Raw genomic sequence first — 23,695 nt, 5'->3', positions numbered from 1 at the left:
TGGGCTATACGAGCTATCTACCCTGATTCTAGGAGGAAGAAGGGAAAGAGTCTACAGAGTGTTGTGAGGGGAGCTCAGACAATCTCTGAAGTCTTCACCTAGTGAGCACAAGGCCACAGCTCACAAAAGGGAGGGGCAGGCAGTTGAGCAGTGGAAGCTGAAGTGGTAGATTGTCCCTGGGGCTGGAAAATGCAAATATTTGCAGTTCTGGAAAAGGTCTGGCCCTGTATTGGAAGCCTGGGTTGAGAGCCTCTAAACTTTGTCCCTTCAGTACACTCCAACCCTAAGGGAGGTACTGGAGTCACTCAAGACTCACTGGCCAGTCACAGTCTCCAGGCTGACCCTGAGATCCTAGTCAAAGGCAGAGGTGGGATCTTCTGGTTGCAGTACTTCTGGTTCAGCTTAGTAAATGAGCAAGCTCGAAAGGTTCGAAGTTATGTGCTCTAAGCAATGGCTGCTGGGTGTTGTGAGGAGAGCTCAGCCAATCTTTGAGACATGGTGAGTGCAGTGTCACTGTACACAAATGGGAGGCGTAGGCTGCTGAGTAGAGGAAGCTTGAGTAATGGATTCTCCCTGGAACTAGGTGGGACGGCAGGCAAACAGGCTATTGCTGTGGTTTTAATAGATCTATTAAATTTAATATTCTATTCTATTTTTTTTGTCAGAAAAGTCTCTATGGTTTTATTTTTCTGTTTTCTGTTGTGGCCATGCAAGAAGATAAAATTTGAACAATTTCTACAGTTGGGTCACACATTCTAGTGTAGGTTGGAATTGAGCGCATGATTCTGGCCCAAGTGGAGGTAAGAATTACGTATACTCTGCTAAAGCAACCATTTAAACAATTTTCTGCAGGATCCAGAGATGGCTCAGCAGTTAAGTACACTGGTTGCTCTTCCCTAATACCAGGGTTTAATTCCCAGCACTTATATGGTAGTTTACAGCACATACTCCAGTTCCAGGACTTGCAACACCTTCTGAACTGTGGGCTTGTCTGAAACATAGTGTACTGGTATATTTGCATGCAAAACATATATAAACTAAAAATTTTAAATTAGAAAAAGGTTTAAAAATTCCCACAAGAAGGGTAAAAATTTTATAAGATTGATTATCCAGAGTGAACATATTCTTGAAATATATACCTTTATATATATTTTTCTTTTTTTATTGGATATTTAATTTATTTACATTTCAAATGTTATCCCCTTTCCCAGTTTCCCCTATTACACCCCCTCTTCTGCTTCTATGAGGGTGTTCCCCTACCCACACCCACCTCACTTCCCTGGCATCCTCCTACACTGGGGCATAGAGCCTTCACAGAACCAAGGGAGTTAGTTGCTAGTTGTCAATCAAGACTCACTGGTCCATCAGGGCCTCCAAGCAGACCTGCCAGGCAGACTAGGCAGGGTGTTCTTCCAGGTGTCATGTTGCAGGTTCAGTCACAAAACTGAGCAGGCTTGAATGGTATGGTGAGAGATACCCTGAACGCTGATGGTGGGTGATATGAGGGGAGTTCACGAAAGCTCTGATACCAGGAAGTGGTTAGCACAGGTTCACTGTCCACATTCGGAAAGAGGAGATGGCTGAGTATGACGAGCGGATGCGTTGAGTCCTCCCTGGGGCTGGGTGGGAACCTGTGGCAAGCTCTGACCACCTGTAAGGTTTCTTGTGGTTCTAATCATTCTCTGGAAACTGCAGTGGCCTCTGAACTTCATTTACGGGGGCTGCATTTGGGCCCAGGATATTAAACTTTGAGAGCCCTAGTTTCTCTAGTGTTGTCTACAAGTTCTAACCTTAGCATTTGACAGTTAGGTTTAAGATCCATTTGGAGTTAGTTTGTGAAGGTTGTAAAAGGCAGTCCATGTGTTGGGTAGCATTCCAATATTAAGCTGCGATGCAGAAGAGTATAATAGATGATGTAAGGCATTTACCAATGCTCAGGAGATAATAAGGTACACCAAGAGCTGAGGGAGAACTGCCTCTAAACCATCCCACAGATATGCTAACCAGACCTATTAGAGAACAGGATGCTAGGATACAGGACTGTCCAAAAATTTGGCTCTAAACCATGACAAATGAGATGTCCCTTATTTACAACCAGCCACCAAACAAATCCTCATATTAAAGAAAAGGCCTCTAACAAGCTGCTCAGTGGGGGCCTTACATGATCACAACCAGCATTAAGGCCTGGTGTGCCATAAAGGTCTAATTTTCTTCTTGAGAAAACCATAGTTCTGCCACATGGGCAAGACTACACTGGGTGACAAGTCTTTGAAAAGGAAAAAAAAATCTGTTGAGGTCTGGTGTAATCTAGCAGGGCTTTCTCTGAGTCTTTCATATATCATGAACGACAGCTTTTTCTCAAACCCAGGAACATGCTTGGCAGAACCAGAAACAGCCTGAAGCCTGCATCTTGGGAGCTTGCTTTTCCCTAAGGCCCTGATGTACTAAGAATAAAATAGAGTATGGCTAGCATATCCTGCCCTCTAGCCCAGGGGGTTGGGCTGTCCTCCCAGCTGCACTGTAATAAACATTTTGGTTACCTGGTTTTTCATATAACATTTACTCTCTTGGCCTCTTGGTTTGGCTCACTTGTTATTCTTGTTCCCATCATCTCATGAAAACACATCTTTTTGATGTAAGAAATTTAAAGATTAAGACTTGCATAAAACTTATGTTTTCATAACATATACTCTTTAATGTCAAAATAATTAAGAATCAAATGTAAACAGTGCCTTCTACCCCAGTCTAAAGGCTTTAAATTCCCTGTTCATTGATAATGAAAGTGAGAGGTCAGGAGAGTAGTGTCCAGGATCATAATTTATTAATGCAAAATTCAAATCCACATTTTAATTTTGTAGAAAAGTTGAGGTATCCTTTCTAAAAATATTTAAAAAACATATTAGGTTTTATAAAATTAAAACTAGACCAAGTGATGTTGGGGTTTTAGGTATAAGAAATTAAGCTACAATTCACTTCCAAGCCTGTTTAAAATCTAAAGCTGTTTCTGTAATTATAAATAAACTATGTCTTAATAAAAGGAAAGTACTGGGTGGAATATTAGTTGTAGCTTCTGTTTTTGTTTAGAGGTTAGTCATGTGGTAAACTTCTGAAAAACATATTTAAGGTAGCAATTATGCAGTGATGTCTTTAATTACTTTATTTTAGAAAAACAAAAGTTTCCAATTAGTGTCATAAGGCAGAATATCACAATTAAACAAGTTAGTAGTAATAAAGACTTTCAAAACCTTTTATAGCTTAGTCAAAACTAGAAAATGTATTATTATTCTCAGTCTTGGGACTTAAGACATTCAGAAAAATATATATTTGTAAAAATAAAATTGCAAACTCAGTCCTGTCATTTAAGTCTTAATATCTCACACTTGTTTAATAATGCCTGCATAAGAAAAGCTGAGTGATTTTTTCCCCTCTGTTCATTTCATCATGAAACACTGATGAAAAATGTTATGTATTTTTTCTTCAAGAAAGGGTTTCTCTGTAGTCCTAGCTGTCCTGCAACTTACTCTATGTTTCAAGCTGGCCTTGAACTCACAGAGATCCGCCTGCCTCTGTGTCCTGAAACGCTAGAAATTATTTTTTTACTTAAAATTTAGAGCTATCTACCAAGTCAAAACCTTATAAACATCATGGGCAATAAAATTGAGTAAACAGAAACAACATACATGATTGCTTCAGTTCTTCAAGAGACCTTCCCATCACCTTTATTCATTTGGCATCTTTTACATTATTTTTAAGCCAGGTTTTAGAAATCCTTTGAGTAAAAACCTCTAGATCTAATAAATGTCAAAGAAGTTTCAAACAAAAGAAACTATAAAAATATTGATAAACAAAACAAAGATTTCAGGACAGAGGTGCTGAGGATGATGGACTAAGCATACACATTCTCTGAAATACTCTTAAATGTTGTTTGAGCACCAATAAACTATGATTTTGAATTTCAGAAATCAGAACTTGACACATGAAATAAAAGGTAGAATCCCAATGTCCTGAAAAGATTCTATTGTTGATATCTAACCAAGGGAATTAGAGGATCAATCTTTCCCTTAGATTATGAATAGAGCTGCCTTGAATTTAAAGTATGTTCTCTTGATAAGCAAATAGTACTCTGATAACACACTGAAAAAAATGTACATGAGAACAAATTTTAAGTTTTTTTTTAACATGAGCAATCTGACAATGCAAATAAATATTTTTAAGAACAAACATGTAAAAATTAAAAGTTTAATACAAAAAGAAAACTATTTACTTACAAACCACTTACACATTTTCCCTAATGCACATTTAAAAAGTACAAATAGAATAAGAGGATCAATAAAAAGTTGTTTCACAACAGAGACCCAAACACTCATTCAAAGAGAAAACTATTGTAGAATACAATGAATTACCTCTGTGCATATGTTTATTAATGCAAAGCTGTGCTTTACTGTTTTTTTCCTACTGAGAACTTATTTACAAGAGATGATTGACAAGACAAAATACATTTAACGTTTGATAGTGATAAACAATAAAATGTAATAGTGGTACTTCCTATTCATGTCTCTCTCCTTACATTATCATTAATGAGGCATCCATATGGACTTCAGGTCTTTTCTCCTACAAAAAGGCTTGACAATTGGGACCACTACAATGAACCTTCCCAAAGAGTCATCTTTATTCTATGAAGGAGTTTGTTACAGTAACTTTTAAAAGTGCTTATCTCCAGTTTCCGTTCCAGAATATTCTTTTATTTTCTGAACATTCCCCATGACTATGGTTGCTTTTAAATATGGGGGGAAAAAAAAACAAACACTTGGACACAGACTATAAGCAATTCCCTTGCTCTATAGATACACATGTTTTAATTCATTAATATGATACAATATTGATTAGTATTATATCAGAAACCAGAAGCTCCCTTGGCAACCAAAGCAGAAGCCCCAAGTAACTTCAGGGTTAGAGCTACAAACCAGGTTTGTAAATGCTCAGCGGATCCTTTCAACAAACTCTAAAATACTCAAAAAACAGGACCTAGATCTTATCCAATAAAAATTCTGAAATTAGCTAAAATGAAGGCCTCAAAATTAACAAACCAATCTGCAGTAAACATATTATCACAACATACCCAATCTTAGATATGACTGCATTTTGAAGAAAGATAAGAGGTTGTAACTGTCATAGAGGCAAAGCTAAGAGACTAGAGAAGGGAACTAGGACCTCTCCCTTTGTTCATGACATCTGAATTTAACATGTTGATTATATCACCAACTTGTTATGGCCTCCCACAGTAGAGGTGTGGCAATAAATTTTAAATTATTAGTTTACATATCAGAAAAACATGATTTCTATTACTCCTAAAACATTCTAAATTAATAGAATAATAGAAGTAATGTCAAGCTATAAAATAAAATACTAGGCTGCTTTGGCTAAAATCAAGATATATTAAGAGAGTCACTCCTTTCTCCACTGGTAGACAGTGCATTCTACTAAACAGTATAGGAAAAGGCTGAAGCCAACACTCTCCAAATATCCTGGTCATTTTAAAAGGTGAATTTACAAGATTCTTCCCCCACTTCTTGGGATCAAATGCCAATATAATAATAATGCAACAGAGTATAAGTAAAAAAAGTAACATTTCTCCTTTAAAAACTAGTAAAATAAAATCACTATGCTATATATAAAAGCACTAGTTTTAAACTTAGAACCTTAAATTTGATACTCGGAAAAAGTTAACAGTTTCTCTTAAAATGTCTAAATTTTAAATACTTTATTTGTTTATATAAATTTTATCCAAAATATAGGAGAATTGATATAGTAGGTTAAAGTACTCTTTCTCTTTGAAAAAAACACATCTTCACATTAATGGTCAATTTAATATTCTGTCCAAGTTTCTTAACTTTGTCATAGAACATACACACAGAGAAGTGTGCACAGAATGGGCATCTGTAAGGTAACTGATACAATGATCTGGCTTTATTTTGGACAAATAGTTCATCACTTTGTTCCAAACATCTTCCTACTTATAGAAGGATTATTTTAATTCATGCAGTTGTTATTAGCAAAATACAAAGAATATGTTCTCTTCTGTAAATAGATCATGATTAAATCTCTAAATTCAATAAATACTCTTTAGTAACTTGAAATTCTATCAAATATTTTTTTATCTGTGAAGTCTCAATCTTTCTTCTTTTCTAATACATCTTTGGGCTCTTGTACAGTAGGCACTAGAGACCCTCCACTGCTGGACTCATGCTCTTTGCTCTCTTCTATCTGTTCTTGGTTTTCCACTTCACTTTTGGACACTTCATATCGTTCTTCTATATAGCCTCCATCTGTGTCAGCTGTGTAGATTCCATAGCACATGATACTGATGACACCCAGGGGCAGCCCAAAAAGAAAGCAGCCCATAAGTGGAGAGCTCTTGAATATAGACTGTGGGGAGAGAATACAGTTGCAATTTGAATTCTGACATAAAACACATGATGTAAATTTAAAGCCACAACAGATTCCCCTCACTGCTATTGAGGTCATTTTCAATGAATTAATGTCAATACCTGAGCAATCTCTACCATATTAAAGACTAAATAAAAACTATACTCATGCGCACATGTGTGCAGAACTGGTGATGGGCAACAGGAAAAGTAACCAAATAGTCTGAGTACTCTATAAAGATCCTTCTTGTTTTCACATTACTCATACATATCTTTTATATAATTACTATTAATATGTTGAAATCTAGGAAATTGCTTGTGGGTTCTTTTCAATAGTTATATATACATGTTCTTATGTTTTTTAAAGCTTTATTTATTTATTTATTTATTTATTTATTTGTGTGTGTGTGTGTGTGTGTGTGTGCATATGTTTGTATACATAGGTGTTTAGAGGCCAGAGGTATCAGATCTCTTATAGGTGGAGTTATAGAAGGTTGTGTGCTGGGAAATGAACTTGGGTCCTCTGTAAAAAGGTACCAGCTCTCAAAAGAGCAATTTACTATAGCCCTATACATATTCTCTTCACATGACATTTTAACATGAGTCAGATTGTTGTTATCAAAGCAACATTAATTTACTAGTTCATTTTATGTTATGTTCTCAGAAAAATAATTTTCCTGAATCAGTTTTACCATAAGATATATAACATGGGTTGGGTTTGTTATTCTGGATGAATCCAGAAAACAAAAATACCATTTTGAATTGATTTACAGAATAAGAGGTGGAAATTTAAAGATGAGTGAGAAAGAAGCAGAACTCAACAATTTATGACAACTAGCCCTAACCCCAAAAAGCCTCAACAATATTTAAAAGCTAGAAAGGAAAGTACTCAGATGATGGGATCTTTAGTATCACAGGAAAAAAAGAAAAAAGTGATTAGAACTGATGGCTATTGTGATACTGTGTAGTGGTATGAAGAACGTACTGAAGACTGTTGAGAGGAGGTGTGGACTTGGGTGAAAATGAGAGCAGCTGATAGACAAAATACCAAGTGGCTAATCCATTTGGGTGGAAACAGGAAAACAAATGTGATTGATAAACAGAGGGATGCTTTGTATGGGTTTATTCAGATTACTCAAATTTACTCCTTATCAATAAAGAAGGCTAGCTACATTTTCATGGTGGCCTTGGCCTAAACAAATGAAAAGCAGCATGGAACAACTAGCAAGACAGCTGCGATAAACAAATGAAGGAAGGTGCTGTTAGACAGTTACGGTCACATTTTAATTCTATAACTTAAGCCAGTCATTTAAAGAAATAAAGTACAAAAGAAAGAAAGCAAGTGCAAAGAGAGAGTAGATTAAGAATTCCAAATTTTTTAGCTATTGAAGATACTAAATTAACTGTCAGAACTTACCACAATTGTAGATTTGGCATCAAATACTATTCTTTTCAATCTCTGAAAAATGCTATCACCTCCTTGGGCCTTCAGTTTAATAGGAATAAAACATGTTATACACATATTAGTAGTTCATTTTTATGTTACATAATCATGTAACTGGAGGTAAAAATTAACACGTAACCCCCCAAATTCATGTTAAATATTTACACCCTCTTTTGTCCTATATTCCTATTTTATCACGTTAACATGCTCTAAACAATTCATTCTACCTTTACTCATGATCCTTGTGGCTTGTTGAAGCTGGCCCACCCTCTCCATGCTTGGACAAACTGAGTTTCTCTGGGTTGCTTAGCCACATTGAGGCAGAAAATTTTCTACTACTTAGGAACATCCTCATTGGGCAGAGAGAGCTCAACAGGGAGTGCTGAGAAGCAGAGAATAGCTCTTGGAGATACCAAACTCTGGCATCTAGCTATCCCAGAAGTTTGGCCTACTCTTTGAATTGCCAAACTATAGGACCAATGTAATCTCTGTTATAAAAGTCTGATCAGGTTTTACTCACAAATAAAAGGGCTCTCATGTCTACAACTGAATTTTTTTAATCAAAATACCATTTCTAGCAATACTATATTGCTACTTAGTATGTAACTGAGAGAGTTTCCCAAATTTACTGACTTTAAACCATGATAGGTATGCAATGCTCACTTTTCAAAGTTTATATAAAACTTAAAACAATAATGTAAGAAAACAGTAATTAAATTATCATTGAAGCAACCAAGATCTTTCTGGATTTTTTTCACTTAATTAAGATGTGTACCGGTCACACCTGAGCAGGTTTTTATGACCATTAATATGAACTGGAGCCTAGTTTGAGAAATACTACAATAAGAAAATTAAGATAAGTCTTTATGCCATTTCTTTCACATGATTATTTTAGAACTCTTTGCTGGACCTCTGATTCTCAATACATTTCTTGATGGTTTAAAAAAAAAAAAAAAACTGATTGTTCACAGCTTTTATTAGAAAACAGAAAGGAATTTCTGGTAATTTATTTCAGTTGTCCTTAATTCAGCTGACCCCAAAGGGTATTTAATGCCAGGTAAATTCTCTAAAAAGTATTATTCCACACCAGAAATTTTTTAATATCTCTAGTCCAACACTAGAGGCTAAAAACACTTTTCCCATTACTGTGACAAGCAAAGGTGTCTCAAATAACACTTTAAACCTCTGCCATGCAAAAACTTTGTAATAGGCTGATGGAGACTGGAGAAAGCAGCAGGCTTCGGGCTGAAGCCATTCCCTCCTCCCTACCCCCCCCCCCCCCAGGCAACAAAAACCTTTTCTTTTCAGGATCAAAGGTAGTTTCTCCTCTGCCTCCTCCCCTTTATCACTAGGAAATAGATCTGAATTACTTACTGGTACTGTACCATCCAAAATGCTGTTAATGAACTGGACCATGTCACTGGCATCCTTAATATGTCTATCTAGCAAAAAGTACTGTTGGTTTGAAGTATTCAGTACAACTATGGTTGGGACTGTCAATTCACTTAAAAAAAAAAAAAGAGAAAGAAATGAAAATTCATATTAAGCACAGCAATAACAAATATCTTACTGCTAATTTATATTTTAGAAACTACTGTTAGAGAAGAAAAGAGATTTTTAGTATCTTTACCACTGTGGTCTATAAAAACCTTTCAAAGTTTGCATAAAATTTAACATTAGCCAAAACTGTATGAAAATATTCCAAAAATTAACACCTGAGTAACAGTGATTAAATATAAAAATAAAATTTGTGCTATGCAAAGTGTAAATTTCTGAATAGTACTATATAGAATATTAATAACATTTAACCCTACCTTAGATGGTATTCAGAAACCCAGATGAAGAATTGTCTTTAGACCCATACTGTTTGAATCTGGTACTTTCTCTGAACATCGAAAGATGTTAGTACAGAAATTTAGCTTCTTACATGTAAAATTTTTCTTATAAAATATGGAAACCAATAATTCCTAACTTGTTACACAATTATGTTGCAGTAAATATTAAATAATAAAAATGGCTTAGCTTATCTCTTTATCGACCCCAAACCTCACTCTGTGGGTCCGATTTTAGTATGGAGTTGTGCACACCTCTGTCACCTGGTCCGAGCCACCCCCACGGCCTAACTTTGAGCGATTCTCTTCCCTTGGCGGTTTTCCACTGCCTGTTTTCTGCCTCTGTCCCAGGGTGTTTGTTCATCCCCAAACCCATACAAACAAAACTCTATAGCCTGATAGCTTTTCATACAGGTTTATATATTCAATTCTCAATCCACAAACCCTCAACACAGCAAGATTATATCAAATAGACAAAGATACAACTGCCCTTCTATATGAGATATTGGACCTATAAAATCCTTAATGCTTATAGCTGTTAATGCCAATTAAGCCCACCATGATCTAGCTGGTCTTTCTGGAGGTTCATCTTGGACCTCCTCTCCATCCCTCTCCATCCTCTGCCCTCTCCTCCCCATCCTCTCTTTCTACCTCCCTTCCCCTCAGTCACTGTCTCTCCTTTATTTTTCTAATTAAAATGGAAAGGTTCAGATGAAGTCACCTCATGAGTATGTGACTAGGCAGCCCTTCTTGGGGAAGAGGAATTAATATTAAAATACAAACAGCTTCAGGATAATCTACACAATTACATGAGAAAATTCAAGCTAAACATTCAGAATAATACATTTTATATGTTGAGTAAGCATACACATGTTGATAAACACTAGTGTGAAATCTCTAGTCTACTGTCACTCTACCCAACAAGAGGATATATATATATATATATATATACTTAAACATTTATCAAAGAGGATCATATCCTAGCACAGAAAACCCTATTGTTGTGGCCTGAATATGAAGTGGTCTGGACAGGCTCATGAGTGGAAGTCTTGGTCCCCAGCTGGTGACAGGATCTTTGTAAGCAGGGAATCTTCAACAGTTAAGCTTTGCTAGATGTGACTGGCAACATATACTTGATGGTTTATCTTGCTTCCTTTTCTTTTCCTCTACATTTACTTCTTAGTCACCTAAGGTGAGGGGTATCAGCCATACATTCCAGCTGCCATGATGCTCTGCCTCATTTAAGTCGAAACCAATGGAACCCACCAACATTGTCTGCTGAGACCTATAAACTGGAGCCAAATAAACTTACCTCCTTTAAAATGTTTCCCTAACATATTTGTCAGAGACAAAACAAAACAAAAACAGACAAACAAAACAAAACAAAAAACAAAACAACCCCAAAACCAAAAAACCAAAATTTATCATAGCCTTCAAACCTAACAACTTAAGCTGACTATGATCTTGTGACTATAATTTGAGCTTAGATCTTCTTCTATTTCACAACTAATTAAACTATGTATTAAATGTTAACTGTTAGATATTATCGTCTCAGATTATGTTATTGAAACAAAACTGCTGGGTAATGTTGCAAAACAAACTTTTTAAAAAATTAATCATTCTACTCACTGTGGAAAATTAAAAAAATTGTCCAATCAAAGTTCCTATCATATATACTGCAAAAACTGTATTTCTATTACAGGGTATCCTTTTTATAAAATTATACAGAGTATCTTTTCTCTCAGGTTTATACAAGATCAACCTTATAACTTCTATAAACAATAAATCGGCCTTTTTGCTGGGACAGACTGCTACCAAGTCTGCTTCCCAGAAGACACCATTGCCTGAGACATTCCAGAAGATTCACTGTGCTCAAAGCATCTGATACTACATACTGAGGCATCCCAGATATGCTGCACTCAGGGCATCTGACAGCAAAGCCAGAGACATCCCAGGAGATCCATTGCATTCAGGACACCATAGCTTGAAGGCATCCCAGGAGTTCCTTTGTATACAGTGCAACTGGGCAACTGATACCACAGTCTGAAGACCTCCCAGGGAGTTTTGCTGTTCACAGGGAAACAGAAACCACAGTTCATAGGAACACCCTGGAGAACAGCTTCACACAGGACAATAGCTTGACTGTTCCTCTGAAGACCCAACAGTCTGAAGATCTCCTAGGAGATCTACTGTAGCCAGGGCAACAGATCAGCAGCTTCCCTACCCTCTGAAGACCTCCAGTTAGAAGGTCCCACAGGAGATATGTTATAGCAAGAGCCACAGGCTTACCAGGAGACCTGAAGCAACTCAGGGACAAAAGAGCTTGAAGACTCTAGACAGAGTCACCCAGACCAGCAAACCAGATGGCGAGAAGCAAGCACAAGACTATATTCGATAGAAGCCAATATACATGGGCATCATCAGAACTCCAGTTTTCCAACCACAGCAAGCCCTGAGTACACCAACATACCTGAAAATCAGGAAGCTGACCTAAAATTCTATCTCATGAAGACAATAGAGTCCTTTAAGGATGATATAAATAACTCACGGAAAGAAATACAGGAAAACACAGGTTAAACAGGTAGAAGCCCTTGAAGAGAAAACGAATAAATCCCTTAAAGAAATACAGTAAAACAAAAACAGGTGAAGGAATTGCACAAAGTGGTCCAAGACCTAAAAGAGGAAGTAGAAACAATAAAAAAATCACAAATGGAGGCAAACCTGGAAACTGAAAGCCTAAGAAAGAGGTCAGGAATTACAGATGTAAGTATTACCAACAGAATACAAGAGATAGAAGAGAGAATCTCAGGTGCAGGGGATACTGTAGAAGAGACTGACAGAACTGTCAAAGAAAATTCAAATCATAAAAAAACTTCTAAACCACAAAATCCAGGAAATTCAGGACAGAATGTCACATAATAATCAAAACACTAAACCCACTGAACAAAGAAAGAATACTAAAAGCTGAAAAAAAAAAAAAAAAAAAAAAAAAAAAAAAAAGGATAAGTAACATACAAAGGTAGACCTATCAGAATTACACCAGACTTCTCAACAAAGACCACAAAAGCCAGAAGAGCCTGGTCAGAGGTCATGCAGACTCTAAGAGAACACAAATGCCAGCCCAGGCTACTATACCCAGCAAAATTCTGAATCAACATAGATGGAGGAATCAAAATATTCCATGACAAAACCAAATTCACACAGTATCTACCAATCCAGCCCTACAGAGGATCCCAGAAGGAAAACTCCAACACAAGGAAGGTATCTATATCAAAAGACAAGATATTAATCATCTCACAACAAAGTCAAAAGGAGAGAACCACAAGCATATAAAGCCACCTAAAAAGCAAATATAACAGGAACCAAGAGTCATCTGTCTTTAATATCTCTCAATATTAATGAACTCAACACACCTATAAAAAGATATAAGCTAACAGACTAGATATGAAAACAAGATCCAGCATTTTGCTGCATACAAGAAACATATCAAAAATAACAAAGACAGACACTCAGAGGATGGAAAAAGGTCTTCCAAGCAAATGGTCCCATGAAACAAGCTGGAGTTGCCATCCTAATATCCAATAAAATAGACTGTCAACCAAAAGTTATCAAGTGTGATGAGGAAGGACACTTCATATTCATCAAAGGGAGAATCCACCAAGAGAAAGTCTCAATTTTGAACATCTATCCCCCAAATGCAAGGGCAACTATATTCATAAAAGAAACTTTACTAAAGTTCAAAACACACACTGAACGTCACACAATTATAGTAGGAGACTTCAATACTACATTCTCACCATTGGACAGATCATTGAAACAGAAACTAAACAGACACAGTGAAACTAACAGAGGTTATGAACCAGATGGATTTATCAGATATATACAGGACATTTCACCCTAGAACAGAAGAATACACCTTCTTCTCAGTACCTTCTCAAAAAACTGACGATGCAACTGGTCAAAAAACAACCCTCAATGATAAGAGAAGATTGAAATAATCCCATGTATCTTATCAGATCACCACAGACTAAAGCTAGACTTCAATAACAACAAAAACAACAAAGCCCACATACTTGTGGAAGCCAAAAATAAATCTCTACTCAGTGATAACTTAGTCAGGGAAGAAATAGAAAAAGAATTTAAAGACTTTCTAGACTCAAAGTGAAGAAACACACACATAAGTTTATGGGACACAATGAAATCAATGCTAAGAGGAAAATTCATACCACTAAGTGCTCTGGTTAAAAAACAAACAAACAAACAACAACAACAACAACAAAAAACCTGGAGAGATCTTACAATAGCAACTTAACAGTACACCTGAGAGCTCTAGAACAAAAAGAAGCAAACTCACCCAAGAGGAGTAGAAGGCAGGAAATAGTCAAACTCAGAGCCAAATCAACCAAATACAAACAAGGAGAATACAAAGAATCAACAAAACCAAAAGCTGGTTCTTTGAGAAAATCACTAGAATCGATAAACCCTTAGCCAGACTAACTAAAGGGCTCAGAGGCAGTATCTAAATTAACAAAATCAGAAATGACAAGGGAGACATAACAACAGAAATGGAGAAAATTCAAAAAACCATCAGGTTGATTCAATATACAAAAATCCATTAATGTAATCCACTATAAAAACAAAAATGAGGACCGGCAGCTCGTAAAGGTTGAAAAACTGGTGAGTTGGAGATCTAGGCAGCCAGGGAGCAGAGAGATCTCTGTGGAGTGCACACGGAAAGTGCACCCCCCCCCGCCCTGCCACACCTGATCCAGAAACCAGGAACAGAACTTTGGAACTTCTGTTTTCACCCGGCTGAGACTTCTGGGAGCAGAACAGAGCCTTGCCCATCTGCCACTTGGACCAGTGGAGATCAAGGGACACAGACCAGATACAAGGGAAAGGCAAGAACATATCATTGACAGCAAAATGGCAAGAGGAAAGGGAAAGAGTATATCCCAAGGAAAACAAGACAACCTGGCAAAACCAGAACCCAGCTCTCCCATAACAGCAAACACTGGAATGCCAAAAACTCCAGAAAAAAAGACGCAGACCTGAAATCAGACCTCAAGATGCTGACAGAGATACTTAAACAAGAACGGGAGGAAAAGCAAAAAGATTCAGAAGCTTTTAAAGAGGAAACAAGAAAAACACTCAAAGAACTCAAAGAACTAGAGGAAAACAGAATCAAAGAGATGAAGGAATGGAAGAGGGAATTTAAAACGGAAATTGACACAATAAAGAAAACATTAAACGAGATAACCCTAGAGGTAGAACACCTAAAAAAGAAATGAGGAGTCACAGAAGCAAGCATTTCCAATAGATTACAAGAGATGGAAGAGAGAATCTCGGGGGCAGAAGACAACATTGTAAACATAGACAAAAAAAGCCAGAGAAGATGCAAAAAACAAAAAGCTCGTAACCCAAAATGTCCAGGAAATTCAGGACACAATGAGAAGACCGAACCTAAGGATAATAGGAATAGAAGAGGGAGAAGAGTATCAACTAAGAGGCACAGTAAATATCTTCAACAAAATCGTAGAAGAAAACTTCCCTACCCTCAAGAATGAGATGACCACAAGCATAAAAGAAGCCTTCAGAACTCCAAATAGGTTGGACCAGAAAAGAAATACCTCCCGACACATAATAGTCAAAACAGCAAGTGCCCAAAGCAAAGAAAGAATACTAAAAGCAGTAAGAAAAAAAGGTCAGGTAACATATAAAGGCAGGCCAATCAGAATCACACCCGATTTCTCAACAGAGACTATGAAAGCTAGAAGAGCCTGGACAGACATCATGCACAACCTAAGAGAGCACAAGTGCCAGCACAAGCTGCTATACTCAGAAAACTATCAATAACCATAGATGGAGAGATGAAGATATTTCAAGACAAATCAAAATTTACACAATATCTGACCAGAAACCCAGCACTACAACAAATTATAGGTGGAAAACCCAATACAATGAAAAAAAATACAGCCTAGTAATAACAAGAAAACTCCTAAACAAGAAAACTAAAAGAAGAAAAGGACACAGACACAACTCAACCCACAAAAGCACTAATGGCAGAAAACAGAAACAACTATTCCTTGATATCTATTAACATAAATAGACTCAACTCCCGAGTAAAGAGACATAGGCTATCAGAATGGATACATAAACAAAATCCAGCCTTTTGCTGCATACAGGAAACTCATCTCAGAGACAAAGACAGACACTATCTCAGAGTAAAAGGGTGAGAAAAAAACTTCCAAAAAAACAGCCCCAAGAAGCAAGCTAAAGTGGCTATTCTAATATCGAATAAAGTAAATTTCCAACTAAAAGTTATCAAAAAAGATAAGGAAGGTCACTTTTTACTCATTACCGGAGAAATCTGTCAGGAGGAACTCTCCTTAACATATATGCTCCAAATAAAAAAGCACCCACATTCATAAAAGAAACCCTACTAAAGCTCAAAAAATACATTTCACCCCACACAATAATAGTGGGAGACTTTAATACCCCACTCTCACCATTGGACAGATCATGGAAACAGAAACTGAACAAGGACACTGCAAAACTAGCAGAGATTTGATCCAACTAGAATTAATAGATATATACAGAACATGTTATCCTAAAGAAAAAGAATACACCTTCTTCTCAGCACCGCATGGCACCTTCTCGAAAATTGACCACATAATTGGACACAGAATGAGCCTCAATCGATATAAGAAGATTTGAAATACTCCCATGCATCCTCTCAGATCACCATGGTCTACGGCTGGTCTTTAACAACAACAAAGACAACAAAAAGCCCACATACACATGGAAACTAAACAACGCTCTGTTAAACTATAGCAGGGTCAAAGAAGAAATAAAGAATGTAATTAAGGATTTTCTAGAATTCAACGAAAACGAAAACACAACATACCCTAACCTCTGGGATGCAATGAAAGCAGTACTGAGAGGAAAACTCATAGCCCTAAGTGCTTTTAAAAAGAAACTGGAGAGAGCTTACATCAGCAAACTGACAGCACAGCTAAAAGCCCTATAACACAAGGAAGCAGATATACCCAAGAAGAGTAGACGGCAAGAAATAATCAAAATTAGGGCAGAAATAGACCAAATAAAAACAAAAAGAACCATTGAAAAAAATCAACAGAACCAAGAGTTGGTTCTTTGAGAAAATCAACAATATTGATAAACCCCTAGCCAGACTAACTAGAAGGCAAAGAGAGAGTATACAAATTAACAAAATCAGAAAGAAAAGTAAAGATATAACAACTGAAACTGAGGAAATTCAAAAAATCATCAGATCCTACTACAAAAACTTAATACTCCACAAAATTGGAAAATCTGGAGGAAATGGATGAATTCCTAGACAGATACAAGATCCCAAAGTTAAACCAGGACCAAGTAAACCATCTAAATAACCCTATAACACCTAAAGAAATAGAAGAAGTCATCAAAAGCCTCCCAACCAAAAAAAGCCCAGGTCCAGACGGGTTCAGTTCAGAATTTTATCAGACATTTATTGGGGATATAACACCAATACTCTACAAATTATTACAAAAGATAGAATCAGATGGAATACTACCTAAATCATTTTTTGAGGCTACAATAACCCTCGTACCTAAACCACACAAAGACCCTACAAGGAAAGAGAACTTCAGACCAATCTCACTTATGAACATTGATGCAAAAATACTCAACAAAATCCTTGCAAACCGAATCCAAGAACACATCAAAATGATCATTCATCATGACCAAGTAGGCTTCATCCCTGGGATGCAGGAATGGTTTAATATAAGGAAATCCATCAATGTAATTCAACATATAAACAAACTCAAAGAACAAAATCACATGGGCATCTCACTAGATGCTGAGAAAGCATTTGACAAAATTTAACACCCCTTCATGTTAAAAGTCCCGGAAAGAACAGGAATCCAAGGTCCATAGTTAAACATAATAAAAGCAATATACAGCAAACCAACAGCTAACATCAAACTTAATGGTGGGAAACTTGAAGCAATCCAACTAAAACCAGGGACTCGACAAGGCTGCCTACTCTCCCCATACCTATTCAACATAGTACTGGAAGTCCTGGCTGGAGCAATTAGACAGCAAAAGAAGATCAAGGGGATACAAATCGGAAAGGAAGAGATGAAAACATCACTCTTTGCCGATGACATGATAGTGTACTTAAGTGACCCCAAAAATTCCACCAGAGAACTCCTACAGCTGATAAACAAGTTCAGCAAAGTGGCTGTATACAAAATTAACTCAAACAAATCAGTAGTCTTCCTATACTCAAAGGACAAACATGTGGAGAAAGAAATTAGGGAAAACGTACCCAAAATCATCACAAAAACTATGAAATACCTTGGTGTGACTCTAATTGAGGAGGATCTCAGAAAATGGAAAGATCTCCCATGCTCATGGATTGGAAAGATCAACATTTTAAAAATGGCCATCCTACCAAAAGCAATCTACAGATTCAATGCAATCCCCATCAAAATTCCAACCCAGTTCTTCATGGAATTGGAAAGATCAATGTGCAATTTTATATGGAATAACAAAAGACCTAGAATAGCGAAATCCATCCTCAACAACAAGAAAACATCTGTGGGAATCACTATCCCTGACCTCAAGCTATATTACAAGGCAATTGTGCAAAAAACTGCATGGTACTGGTACAGATATAGGCCTGTGGATCAATGGAATAGAATACAAGATCCAGAAATGAGTCCTCATGTATATGGTCAACTGATTTATGACAAAGGAGCCATGTACATTCAATGGAAAAAGGACTGCCTATCCAACAAATGGTGCTGGTCCAACTGGCACTCAGCATGCAAAAGAATGAAAATAGACCCTTTCTTATCTCCTTGTACAAAGCTCAAGTGTAAGTGGATCAAAGATCTCCACATTAAACCAGATACACTGCAACTATTAGATGAGAAAGTAGGGAAACCCTTAGAACACATAGGCACTGGAGAAAATTTCCTGAACAAAACACCAGTGGCTCAAGCTCTAAGGTCAATGATTAACAAATGGGACTTAATGAGATTGCAAAGTTTTTGTAAGGCTAAGGACATTGTCAAGAAAACAAAACAGCAACCAACAGAATGGGAAAAGATCTTTACAAACTCCACATCAAATAGAGGCCTAATATCCAAGGTATACAAAGAACTCACAAAGCTAGACACCAGAGAATCAAATAACCCTATTAAAAAATGGGGTACAGAGCTAAAGAAAACGTTCTCAGTTGAGTAACATCGAATGGCTCAGAAACATCTGAGGAAGTGCTGGACATCCTTAGCCATCAGGGAAATGCAAATCAAAACAACCCTGAGATTCCACCTCACACCAGTCAGATTGGCCAAGATCCAAAACTCAGATGACAGCAGATGCTGGCGAGGTTGCGGAGAAAGAGGAACACTTCTCCATTATTGGTGGGGTTGCAAACTAATACAACCACTCTGGAAATCAGTCTGGCGATACCTCAGAAAATTGGATATAGTACTACCTGAGGATACACCTATTCCACTTCTGGGCATATACCCCAGAGACACTTTAATACACAACAAAGATATATGCACCACAATGTTCATAGCAGCTCTATTTTTAATAGCCAGAAGCTGGAAAGAACCCAGATGTCCTTCAGATTATGAATGGATACAAAAATTGTGGTACATTTACACAATGGAGTACTACTCAGCCACCAGAAACAATGACTTAACCAAATTCTTTAGAAAATTGCTGCATCTAGAGAATATCATCCTGAGTGAGATATCGCAGTCACAAAAGAACAGACATAATATGCAGTCACTGATAGTGGGATGCTAACCCCAGAGGCTCGCACTGCCCCAGAAACAACTCACAGACTATATGAAGTCCAAGAAATAAAGAAAACAAAACAAAACAAATCAAAAAAAATCTTTACACAACAAGAAAACTTTGACTATTTCCATGTTACATTTTATATTACATGTACTTTATGCTCATTGTAACTATTAAGTTTTCAATGCATACTATCAAACCTTTAAAAAAATCAAGTACTGACTAAAAATATATATTCATATAGTTTTCTGTAAAAATTATCTTAAAATCTGAAAAAAAAGTACTGACAAAAATGTATTGTATAATTTTATGCAAAAATGCTTAAAATCTGTACATTTATCTTTGTTTTGTAAAATAAAGTTGTAAAAAAAAAAAAACCAAAAATGATATGATCATCACGTTAGATGCAGAAAAAGCATTCGACAAAATACAACACTTCTTCATGTTAAAAGTATTGGAGAGATCAGGAATTCAAGGCCTATATCTAAACATAATAAAAGCAATTTACTGCAAACCAACAGCCACTATCTAATTAAATGGAGAGATACTTGAAATTATTCTACTAAAAGTGGGTCCAAGACAAGGATGCACACTCTCTCCATATCTATACAATATACTACTCAACGTGCTAGTTAGAACAATAGGACAAGAAAAGAGAGATCAAGAAAACACAAATTGACAAAGAAGAAATAAAGGTATCTATATTGCCAATGATAAGATATATAAGCTATGCCAAAAATTCTAGCAGAGAATTTCTCCCGCTGATAAGTTCAGCAAAGAGGCTGGATATAAAATTAACTCAAATCAGTAGCCTTCCTTTATACAAATGATAAACATACTGAGAACGAAATTAGAGAAACAATAGCCACAAATAATATAGAATATCTTGGGGCAACTCTAACCAAACAAGTGAAATATCTGTATGACAACAACTTCAAGTCTCTCAAGGAAGAAATCGAAGATCTCAGATTGGCATCCTACCAAAGGCAATCTACAGATTCACAGCAAAACCCATCAAAATCCCAACACAATTCTTCAAAGACATGGAAAAAGAAGTTCTCAAATTCATCTGGAAAGGCAAAAAAACCAGAATTGCAAGAACAATTCTTAACAATAAAAGAATGGCTGGGGGAATCATCATCCCTGACCTCAAGCCCTACTATAGAGAAATAGTGATTAAAAAACTGCATGGTATTGGTACAGAGACAGACAGGTTGATAAATGGAATAGAACTGAAGATGCAGAAATAAAACCATACACTTACTGACACTTGATCTTTGACAAAGAAGCCAAAAATATATAATGAAAAAAGAAAGTGTCAATAAATGGTGCTGGTGTACCTGGCTGTCTGTATACAGAAAAATGAAAATAGACCCATATTTGTCACCTTGCACAAAGCTCAAGTCTAAGTAGATCAAGGACCTCAACATAAAACCAGATACTGAATCTATTTATTAGAAGAGAAAGTGGGAAAGAGCCTTGAACTCATTGGTATAGTAAGAAATTTCCTAAACAGAACTCCAATGGCTTACGGTCTAAGATCATGAATTGATAAATTGACCTCATGAAACTGGAAAGCTTCTGTAAGGCAAAGGACATAGTCAATAAGACAAATCAGCAACCTACAGATTGGGAAAATATCTTCAGTAACCCCACATCAGATAAAAGGCTAATATCCAAAATATATAAAGAATTCAAGAAGCTAAGAACCCAATCAAACAATGGGGTATAGAACTAAACTGAGAATTCACAACAGAGTAATCCAGAATGGCTGAGAAACACCCAAATAACTACTCAAAGTCCTTAATGATCAGAGAAATGCAAATCAAAATGACCCTGAGATACCACCTTATACCCATCAGAATGGCTAATATCAAAGCCTCAGGTGACAACACATGTTGGCAAGGATGTGGAGAAAGAGGAACACTCCTCCGTTGCTGGTAGGATTGCAAACTGGTACAACCACTGTAGAAATCAGTTTGGCAGTTCCTCTGAAAATTGAATATAGATCTACCCAAAGCAATACCACTCTTGGGAAAATACCCAAAAGATGCCCCACCATGCCACAGGGGCACGTGTTCCACTATGTTCACAGAAGCCTTATGTCCTATGTCCTACAAGAGAAGAATGGATACAGAAATGTAGTTTATTTACACAATGGAATACTACTCAGCTATTAAGAACAAGAACATCCTGCGTTTTGCAGACAACTGGATGGAACTAGAAGATAACATCTTGAGTGAAGTAACTCAGACCCAAAAGGACATTCATGGTATGTACTCACTAAAAAGTGGATATTAGCAATAAACAAACAAACAAACAAACAAATAAAGTAGTACAGTCCACAGAACTCAAAAGGTCAATAAGCTGTAGGGCCCAAGTGAGGACTTCCACTTGGGAAGAAGAAAGCAACCACAAGTGGAGAAGGGAGGAACCTGGGAGGAAAAGGGGAATAGGGGTAGAAAGGAACATGATCTGGTTTTGGGTGGGAGAAAAGGTCTAAAGGTTCCTGAGGGCCAGCAGAAAGAATGGAAACAGGAAACTTCGGGGAGGTAGGAGGGTGAGAGGACCTTCCAGAATATAGAGTGATTTGAGAACACTAAGTTATAATGCTGAAGTGGGAAATTATCTTCTGTACTAAGGAATGAAATTAAATCTCTGGGGCTATGGAGATGGCTCAGCAGTTAAGAGCACTGGCTACTCTTCCAGATATCCTGAGTTCAATTCCAACAACTACAACTATTTCATCTATATCATCTATTCAAGCAACAAAATCTATAATGTGATCTGATACCCTCTTCTGGCAAGCAGATATACATGCAGATAGAGTACTCATATATACAAAATAAATAAATCTAAACAAAATTTTAGAAAAAAGAATAAAATTAAATCTCAATGAATTAAAAATTCAGGATTTATAAAATAAAATAAGATATTTAATGGGACAATGTTAGTACCACAAAATGACAAGTAGTTTTTGATATGTTCTTTTCCAGCTAAGTAAGTCACTCCCTACCTCAAAATTAGAGATATCAAAGTGGAAAAACTGCTATTAAAACCATCAACACTTTACTTACTCCATCAGCAAGGTGTTTATATAGTCATTTCCATCCATATGGCCAAACTGAAAATCTCTTTGAAACACATCAACAACAAAGAGAAACAAGAGAAAGAGTACAATATTAGATTATAAGAAAAAAAGGGACACAATAGAAACTAGAAATTGTTAAGCATATAAACTTTCTTTTTTTCTTTTTTTAAAATTTATTTTATGTGAGTACACTGTAGCTGTTTTCAAACACACCAGTAGAGGGCACCAGATTCATCCCATTACAAATGGTTGTGAGCCACCACATGGTTGTTGGGAATTGCACTCAGGAACTTTGAAAGAGCAGTCAGTGCTAACTGCTGAGCCATCTCTCCAGCCCATAAACTTTTAATAATGAACGTGGAAATCCTTATGATGTTTAATGAGTATGTTTTATTGATAAGCAAGTTGACAAGCAGCAACAACAAACCTGAACATTTGACCTCTTTGTATATATGTTTAAAAGGCAGGAAGAGAAATGTGCTACAAGTAAAATACTAGGAAAGCTGATATACTGTGAAATAGAACTACTCAGAACAGGTCAGCTATCATGTACCAGGAGAATTGCACAATGAGCTTGCGGTAGATTTGAAATATGAAGAAAATAATGAATTCTGTAAGTTTCTACTGCTGTTTTTGATAGCAGCAACAACTCCAAATATGTGAAATACAGCAAAAAATTCTTATTCCTAAGTCAAATGTTCATTCCATTAATTTTTTTTTTGAGTTTTTGTTAGTCATCTATCTGACATGTGACTGTTCATTTAAATTGTTTGCAATTTGCAAATTTATATGCATATTTTTCTACCATAAAACTTATGCCAAGTACTCTCAGGAAGCAGGAATGGGATGAATTATAAATGCAGCTACTCTAACTTGAAAGATGAGGCATGCATGTATCCTTATACTGACCAGAAACTCCAGGTCAATCAATTCTTTATTCACATTTCAAAGTATGAGATATGGACTGTCTTATCTGAAAGCCTAGGCTCAAATGTGCTTGAAATTTCTGAAAGTTTTTATGGTTTGGAACATTTTCACATAAACAATGAGCTTCCCTGGGGCAGGGACCAAAGTGTTGATTACA

At 36.5% G+C, this 23,695-nt stretch overlaps 1 protein-coding gene across 2 annotated transcripts in view; it reads right to left on the bottom strand.

The window, feature by feature from the left end:
- Nucleotides 1-2,934: 2,934 nt before the first annotated feature.
- Nucleotides 2,935-23,695, bottom strand: part of TMX3 (thioredoxin related transmembrane protein 3) — a 42,368-nt gene continuing 21,607 nt past the window's right edge. Inside the window, exons 13-16 of one of the 2 annotated variants that reach the window (XM_080919695.1) lie at nucleotides 22,598-22,654; nucleotides 9,244-9,373; nucleotides 7,843-7,911; nucleotides 2,935-6,426 (exon numbers count right to left, since the gene is read on the bottom strand). In XM_080919695.1, the coding sequence (XP_080775821.1) occupies nucleotides 6,169-6,426; nucleotides 7,843-7,911; nucleotides 9,244-9,373; nucleotides 22,598-22,654 (514 nt within the window). In that variant the 3' untranslated portion in view covers nucleotides 2,935-6,168. The remainder of the gene's footprint in view (nucleotides 6,427-7,842; nucleotides 7,912-9,243; nucleotides 9,374-22,597; nucleotides 22,655-23,695) is intronic. The other variant, XM_080919696.1, reaches the window with a different exon arrangement.

This window comes from Micromys minutus (assembly GCF_963924665.1).
Source record: "Micromys minutus genome assembly, chromosome: 8".
NCBI classification, from domain to species: Eukaryota; Metazoa; Chordata; class Mammalia; order Rodentia; family Muridae; genus Micromys; species Micromys minutus.
The sequence above is the reverse complement of the archived record's forward strand: the minus strand, read 5'-3'. Positions and strand labels throughout refer to the sequence as shown.